Genomic DNA, 8,848 nt, shown 5'->3' with positions numbered 1-8,848 from the left:
CAAGGAAAACTTGTGAAGGTGCCTTAGTTGTGCTCATAAGCCTAGTCATTCTGCTGGGTAGTAAATCAATCAGCCTTTGTTTGGCGATGTGCATGCACACCGTTTTTGTTTTACTTCCTGTCCCTCTCACTACCATCACCCCCCTCTTCTTTTTTTCTGCTGAGGTTAATATTTAATTTTATTGCCCATGAGGACGGGGGAAATACATATAATAAGGATTCAGCACCTGTGGAGCCATTTGGAGTACTCCAGCAAGTGAGTGGGGAAACATCACTGCGGTTCCTCAAGACTCTACACCATATCCAGACTCCAGCAGACTCCAGCAGACTCCACACACTCTTTTCCTTTACGTTAGCAGCACTGAGAGGGGGAAGCATGGGTAACTTTTGGAGATGGCTATGGTGTCAAAGGAACTATGTGATCATCATTCTCACCCCACTCATCTTCCTTCCTTTGCCAATCGTAGTGCCAACATCGGTGAGATTTCATAACTTATTGCTATTATTTCTGCAGGTCATCAATATCAAAGAGTTACTGTAACTGTTAAGATGGCAGGGATTTCAAAAGACATGATGTTTAAATGACATCCTTTGTTTCGCCTGGTAGAGAAGTATGTAAAGGATGTCTGAGGTTAAAAGTGTTAAATATATATATATTTAAATGCACTGAAGATGACCACTAGGGAATATGCCTTTGTGTATGTACATGATCACTCTAAACATGCAGAGTGGAACTACATCAATAGAGCAAACCTTTACGAGATTCAGAGTTGGATTCCCCGAGGTAACAGATATTGATAATTCAAAACCTTAATCTTAATAACTTTGCTTGCTTTGCTGTTAATTGCTTTAGAAATACATGTCTTCTAAATGGATAAGTGTACATATAAATTGAGTAAACTAGAATGGCACCTGTGTCAAATCTACAATTTGAATGAAGTAAAACCCATTAACCATTTTGGTTAGACGTAGCCTACACTCCTTGATGAAGCTTTACAAGTCAAACCAACTCTTTTAAGACGTGAAGTAAAGCCCATGTTGAGTGAATTATAAAAATCTTAATTGGTTCACATTAAAAAAAAAATCCATATGGAACAAGATTTTCTAACATCATGGGTTTGGGGTATTCATGCATCACAGTGGAAAGTTTTCAGTGAAGAGCATTCAAACTCACTTGACTTACATTGCATAGCTCTTTTGGAGCCATAAAACAAAATAAGATATAGCGGTGACAGGTGAACACATGAAAATTGTTTATGATCATTTATGGTCAAGGGTTACTATTATCTTTTTGTACAGAGCAGTAAACCTTCTTTAAAGAGACCTTAAGGAGATCTCCTTAAAGAGATACAGTAGTTAAAAGATATAGCCACCATGCCGCCACAACTTGAACAAAACAACCGGTTTTTGTTTAAAGACTGTCCCATTAAATGCAATTGGGGTTTAAGGAGGGGTCTTCGTGAAAAAGACATTGAGGCTCATCAAACAGTGACATAATCTTCTATTCTGCACTGTAATTGTGTTTGTGCATCAAGTTATGCTTAGTTTGGAAACCGAGGGGTTACTCTTGCCTTACTGATGTCTTTCTCATTGCTGCCTCTACTGCAGGAGGCTAAATGTGGCTACGCTATCATCGTGATGGCTCTGTACTGGTGCACAGAGTGCATGCCACTGGCGATCACGGCTCTGCTCCCCGTCGTGTTCTTCCCCTTGATGGGCATCATGCAGGCCGAACAGGTGGGTTTCCCTGGTGGACAGCAAAAAAAAAACACCACTTGTGTTCCTTTAGCTCATTTTAAAACAATAGGGAGGTATGCATACATGCATTTAGAAATGTCCATACAGTATATGCTCTGTCCTATGGAAAACCCCATACCATTCATTATAGCTAGTCCCTCCCTTCACCATTTCATAATTGCCATTTCATGGCAGCCATCCTGTGGGAGAGGTGCACTTTGCTAGGGAAAGCATAAAATGTCAGCCGTCCAGACAGGCCAGAGAAGGCTTGTTTCATTTTTATGGCTCCTTAAAAAAAAAAAACCTGCTTATGACTTAAAACGTCCTTGGAGTCTATTGTGCCTTCTAATTTGTTATTGTTTTTTTTATTAGGAAGGTCAAACTCTTGTCCCCTACTAATAGCCATAATGTGTGCAATGGATACAGCTAAGCCTTTTAATGGTTGAAAATTCAGATTCCATTTGCGAAAAACTCCAGGGATTTTTAAAGATTGAACTCTACATTATGCACCTTGCCTATCTCGCCCAGGCTATCATATTCTGAACCCTTCCCTACCTGTTCCATGTCTATCCACAGGTCAGTGTTCAGTACCTGAAAGACACCAACATGCTGTTCATTGGTGGGCTGCTGGTTGCCATTGCCGTGGAGAACTGGAATCTGCACAAGCGCATCGCTCTTGGAGTCCTGCTGCTGGTGGGAGTGCGGCCTGCTCTGTAAGAGTTTACCGCGCTCATCCACATCACATGCACAGACTCATTACATGCACAGACTCATTACATGCACAGACTCATTACATGCACAGACTCATTACATGCACACACACACACACACACACACACACACACACACACACACACACACACAGACACACACACACACAGACACAGACACAGACACAGACACACACAGACACACACAGACACACAGACACACAGACACACACACACGCACACACACACAGACACACACACACACACACACACACACGCACACACACACACACACACACACACACACACACACACACACACACACACACACACACAGAGAGATACACAGGATGACACAAATAACGTTCTAATTGATGTCACTAGTCAAAACACACACATTATTCATTATTTGATTCCATATTTCAAATCAAGTTTCATCACACACACACACACACACCCTCTCGAGCACCCTCACCCATCTATCCTATCCCATCTCCGTGCTCCCTCAGGCTAATGATGGGTTTCATGGGCGTGACGGCCTTCCTCTCCATGTGGATCAGTAACACGGCCACCACCGCCATGATGTTGCCCATTGCGCAGGCTGTGCTGGCCCAGCTATCGGCCACCGAGGCCGAGGGTGACGAGCGGGAGTTGCGGGGCGGCACCAGCAACCAGGCCTTTGAGATGGAGGACGTCAGAGACAGAAAGGCACCTATGGAGGACTTTAACAGTAGGTCACATTAGCTTTATGTTGTGATTAGAATTAGGTTCTGACAGCAACATACTAAATGTTTTAAGTAACATAACATAACATAACATAACATAACATAACATAACATAACATAACATAACATAACATAACATAACATAACATAACATATAAATATAATTCTTGATGCCATCAATGGTGACTTTTTTTTGGAGCCTGTTGTCAACCATCAAGGTTCTTGATATACAACACGACTTCAATAAAAACTTAAATGCAAATAACAGTCTCTCAGGCTCCTCCTTAAGGCTGATTGGCTGAGGGTTAGATATTTCTGCCCAAACACATAATTGTTTTTACTGTAAATCTGCGCACTCCTGAAGCTATATCCCTCACTGCCTGCCCTCTCAGAAGCCCACGCGGACGTGGAGCAGGGTGTCGACCAGGCTTTGGAGCACAGGAGGAAGGCACGCGAGCAGAAGTACACGCTTCTGGGCAAAGGGATGAGCCTGTGTGTGTGTTACTCTGCCAGCATTGGGGGCACTGCCACTCTGACGGGCACCACCCCCAACCTCATCCTGCAAGGCCAGCTCAATTCGTAAGACCTCTCACATATTGTCCAGCTGCTATTCTCTGTATCTCCTATTCACTGTTTTGCACTGCGTTCCCAGATAGCAGTGCACATTAGCCTATAATCACTTCCTGTCTACACTACTATTTGTTTACTAAAAGTTTGATTGTTTGGAAGAAACACATTGTTTGCCATTTATGTCTGATAGTCATACACACACACACACACACACACACACACACACACACACACACACACACACACACACACACACACATGCAGACACACAGACAGACACACACACACTCACACATACATGCACACACACACACACACACACACACACACACACACACACACACACACACACACACACACACACACACACACACACACACACACACACACACACACACCCCTCTGCAACATCTCTACTTTTGAATCTTTACATTTATTGAATGCAGAATGCTAAAGGCAGTTTTACTGAGCATGGGCACTTTCTAACTGTGGCGATCTGCATGTCTTGAAGGATCTACCCAGATAACAACGGCATCATCAACTTTGCGAGCTGGTTTGGCTTTGCCTTTCCCAACATGCTGTTGATGCTTGTCTTCTCGTGGATGTGGCTGCAGTTCATGTATCTGGGCTTCAAGTAAGTCTCATTCCTCTTACTCCAACACACCGAAATGATGAGAATTTTGTGGCTTTTAAAGTAATTTTCACAAATTATTTATTATTTCAATCAATTTAGATAATTTGTGAATTACAAGATATATCAATCAAACTTAAGTTGGTGTGTTACTTATAGTTTGATTGATATTAGCTTACCTGGAATGCACAATAAAATAACCTGATTTTGGACTATTTTTGCAATTTACTGTAACTCCTCATTGCAGTCCTGATGTTGAGTCTGAGACCATTTGAATGATTTGACCAGTTGTCTAAATTGCTATTCTGCTTTGCTGTCCATGTCTCTAACAGTCTGAAGAAGTCCTTTGGTTGTGGCACCAAAAATGAAGGCGACAAGGAAGCTTACCAGGTGATGAGGGACGAGTACAAGAAGCTGGGCCGTGTTTCGTTCGCCGAGGGGTCTGTGCTCGTTATTTTCATCCTCCTGGTGGTGTTGTGGTTCACCAGGGAGCCGGGCTTCATGCCTGGATGGGCCTCCGCGCTCTTAAAGAGCTCCGGGTGAGTAGCCAATGGGGGCACACTCACTTCACCATGACACTCACTCCCTTTAGCACCTTACCAGTCCCGGCCCTGTCACTACAAGCGTCTTATGCTTGATCACCCTCAAGCATATTGGACTTTCTTAATTTAATTTATATAGTGTATTTAGTATTTAGTTTGTTAGTTTTCTTATCTTTCTTATCTTCTACTGTCTTTATTGTACAGTGGAGTTTAGTTATATGTTTATACTTATACTTATGTTTACCATTTCTGCTGTAAGTGCATGTTGCGTGTGATGCCTGTATGCTACTGAGACCCTTGAATTTCCCCTTGGGGATCAATAAAGTATCTATCTATCTATCTATCTATCTAAAACAGGACGTAAACAGACGCAAATTCACATGAGTGTGTGTGCGTATAGTTGCCGGACAAAGCAAAGGTGTTAAGACACATGACACAGGAGTCATTTTCGCAACGTACTGTTTTGTGCACAGTTCTCCAAAGTGGATGTGCATCTGATAACCCTGTATCCTCATGTTCACAGCTTTGTCTCAGACGGGACCGTGGCCATCTTTATGTCCGCTCTGTTCTTCATCATCCCCTCCAAGTGGCCATTCACCTTCTCAGAAGAGAACGACACGGACAATAGTGGCAACAGAGATGATGACAGCAGCAGTGACAGTGACAGTGATGAAGAGGACAAAAAAAACAAGAAAAGGAAATCACAGAAGAAATCAAAGAAATCAGGTAAGATTAAGGTTTTCATATGCACACTGATTATGAGATAATATTTCTAAAGTTTTTAAATGTTACATACTGTAGCCTCAAAACCAATGAAAGGCTGTTTTGAGAGTTCAAGACAGTGGTGAGGAATGATATTCTCTGCTTCAGACAATCCTGAGATGTCCTCTCATTACATGGAGAATCCTCAAATTTCATGAAATATGTACTTCTGATCATTTTTTCCCCTATGGATTCTAATGTCCTAGTGATGACTCCACTGCCACTACAGTTCAGTGTTTGAATTACTGCTAAGCATGCCATGCCGTGCAAATCCACTGAAGCCCAGCGACTCTTTTTCTGCCCTGCAGCGGGAAAGATGAAGGCCCCTGTACCCTTGCTGACCTGGGACGTGGTGCACCAGCGCATGCCCTGGAACATCATCCTGCTGCTGGGTGGAGGCTTCGCACTGGCCAGTGGTAGTGAGGTGGGTGCCACTGTTCACACACAGACGTCCATGTTTACGCCCAAGCCTCGGTTCTTTCGCCTGGTGTCCATTTCACCGTTGGATGAATCCTAGGTGTCCATTTTAATCCCAGTTGTCCACTTAACACTTGGACCCTAGATGAATCCTAGGTGTCCATTTTAATCCTAGTTGTCCACTTAACACTTGGACCCAAGATGAATCCTAGGTGTCCATTTTAATCCTAGTTGTTCACTTAACACTTGGATCCTAGATGAATCCTAGGTGTCCATTTTAATCCTAGTTGTTCACTTAACACTTGGATCCTAGATAAATCCCAATCCTAATGTACTTACATGTAAAAGTCACTCACATTGCTCAGTTTCAGTACTGCATCAATATCAGCACAGGGACAATGGAGAGTTTTTTGTCAGTAGATGCTCCTTCTGAAATAGATCAGAGGCTAGGACATCCCTGTGTCCGCTGATGTACATCACAAAAAGAGAAGAAAGACACTGATTTAAGTGCAAGTAACCCAGGCAAATGTTAGCCTAAATACCTGCTACCGGCTTCTTCCATGTTGGATAACGTTGCCGGTATCCGTGTGTCCATGTCTCTGTCTCTGTCTCTAACCAGGCCTCTGGACTGTCCAAGTGGCTAGGGGAGAGCTTGGCTCCGCTGCAGTCGATCCCTCCCTTCGCCATTTCCTTGCTGCTGTGCCTCCTGGTGGGCACCTTCACCGAGTGCTCCAGCAACACGGCCACCACCACCCTCTTTCTGCCCATCCTCGCCTCCATGGTAGGGCCCTTTACCTGACACAGGTTTTGTTTGTGGGGAACTCTAAGGTCCACAGTTTGAAATGATACAGGTTTTGTTTATGGGGAACTCTATGGTACACAGTTTGAAATGACATACTGTACAGTAGGTTTTGTTTATGGGGAACTCTATGGTACACAGTTTGAAATGATGCAGGTTTTGTTTATGGGCAACTCTATGGTACACAGTTTGAAATGATGCAGGTTTTGTTTATGGGCAACTCTATGGTACACAGTTTGAAATGATGCAGGTTTTGTTTATGGGCAACTCTGAGGTCAATTGTGTATTCCGTCCTCAGGCCACTGCTATTAAGCTCCACCCCCTTTATGTCATGCTGCCCTGCACCATTTCCGCTTCGCTGGCCTTCATGCTGCCAGTGGCCACACCCCCAAACGCCATCGCCTTCTCCTATGGCAACCTCAGAGTCATAGACATGGTGAGAGCATCTTGTCTCAATCAGAACGATTTTATTCAAGCTCAGCCTTTAACATGGGGCTGTCATGTGTGTTGTCATGGAAGTATGGCTTGGCAGGCCATGATGTTAACACTTGAGTTCAATCTCTTCTGCAGGCAAAGGCTGGCTGCGTTCTCAATGTGATTGGCATTCTCACAATCAACTTGGGTATCAACACCTGGGGCAAAGCCATGTTCCAGCTGGATACCTTCCCTACGTGGGCCTACAACACATCTACGCCTGCTATATGAACCAAGGAGATTATCGCTGCTACACTGCCACAGGGAACAGAGAGAGAGAGAGAGAGAGAGAGAGAGAGAGAGAGAAGTGTGTAAGTATGTGAGTAAATAAGTTAAGTAAGCAAGTTAGTATGTTAAGAAAGATAGAAAGAAAGAAAGAAGGAAATAAATAAGAAAGAAAGAAAGAAAGAAAGAAAGAAAGAAAGAAAAAAGAAATAAGAAAGAAAGAAGTGAGAGAGATGCACAGAAAAAGATCACCTTGTATTTATTAACTTTTTTTCATTCTTCTGTGTTAATATGTTTCATCCTTGATGATAAAACTTGATATAATGGCATAAAAAATCAAGGATAATAATCATAAGGTTCAAAGGTTAACAAGGTATTTATGGCTGCAGGGTTAGGTTTACCTGTGGCTTGTAAGCCTATGGAGCTAACTGAGCCAATTGTTAAACTGACAGAATGTATATTGAATTATATATTTGAATTATACTGAGCCACTGACAGAAAGTGCCTCAATATAATCCAAATGAAATAATAGACGATTTCTGTAGATTTCAGTTTGGTCCTTTTGGGATCTTATAAATCACCTATGATGTTAAATTATGATGTAGGAACAAAGTGCTGACACTGGCGGCAGGCTTAAACACATACCGCCATTTTAATGTCTTGATAGATAAACTATCATGGATATCTGACATTTTATGGTTGCTTAAAAAGATCAACAGTGTCAGCAAATGCTAACGAAATGCTTAAGCTGGCTCTCTTTAAGTACAGTGTTTCCTTGAGTTATGGACAAAATGAAATGTTTATATATAGTTTTATAATATATGGCCATCTTATTTAAAGACATTTTTGTAAGACTAAATAAAGTATTTGTATGTAAATAAAGAGCTGTAAAAAGTTTGTGTAAGAGTTCATACAGACTACATTGACTGTATTAGTCATCTTTGCGGTAACCTGGGTATAGTGGCACCTGCTGTTTGTATTAAGTAAATGTTCCTTTGCCATTCAAACCTATTTAAGTTGCTTACAGAAACAGGGCAATGTGTAACAGAGATTTTAACACAACAATGATAAATGCCAGAGAATACTTGCAAAGGGCATGATCTGATGTCTATGAAAGCTAAATGAAGGTAAAGATTTATGAGTCCTTGCCTTCCAATGGAAGTTAAACCATGATATTAAATATATTGAACAGGAAACCAACGTGAAGCATTATTAACATTTGAGATTACGGCAATCACGATGCACTCTCTTTAGAAA

The 8,848-nt window shown here is 42.2% G+C and overlaps 1 protein-coding gene across 1 annotated transcript; it reads left to right on the top strand.

Annotated features, from left to right (window-relative positions):
* Positions 1 to 375: 375 nt before the first annotated feature.
* Positions 376 to 7,597, top strand: slc13a2 (solute carrier family 13 member 2). The gene is made up of 12 exons (XM_076274884.1): positions 376 to 477; positions 1,608 to 1,736; positions 2,313 to 2,449; positions 2,956 to 3,176; positions 3,567 to 3,750; positions 4,253 to 4,375; positions 4,705 to 4,911; positions 5,438 to 5,568; positions 5,985 to 6,100; positions 6,713 to 6,874; positions 7,191 to 7,328; positions 7,463 to 7,597. Exons 1-12 carry the CDS (start codon positions 376 to 378, stop codon positions 7,595 to 7,597), a joined length of 1,785 nt encoding a protein of 594 aa, XP_076130999.1.
* Positions 7,598 to 8,848: the final 1,251 nt, after the last annotated feature.

The sequence above is a fragment of the Alosa pseudoharengus genome, unplaced genomic scaffold (assembly GCF_046254945.1).
Source record: "Alosa pseudoharengus isolate Yale_2024_CS ecotype anadromous, Long Island Sound unplaced genomic scaffold, YU_APseudo_1.1 YU_APseudo_1.1_scf_8, whole genome shotgun sequence".
Classification (NCBI taxonomy): Eukaryota; Metazoa; Chordata; class Actinopteri; order Clupeiformes; family Clupeidae; genus Alosa; species Alosa pseudoharengus.
Note: the sequence above shows the minus strand (reverse complement) of the source record. Positions and strands in the feature narration are given on the sequence as shown.

Excerpts from the sequence above, each read along its gene's own strand:
- slc13a2 (XM_076274884.1), top strand. The coding sequence starts at position 376 with ATGGGTAACTTTTGGAGATGGCTATGGTGTCAAAGGAACTATGTGATC. Across the intron at positions 478-1,607 it reads CAATCGTAGTGCCAACATCG|GAGGCTAAATGTGGCTACGC; the intron begins GTGAGATTTCAT and ends CCTCTACTGCAG. Across the intron at positions 6,875-7,190 it reads TGCCCATCCTCGCCTCCATG|GCCACTGCTATTAAGCTCCA; the intron begins GTAGGGCCCTTT and ends TTCCGTCCTCAG.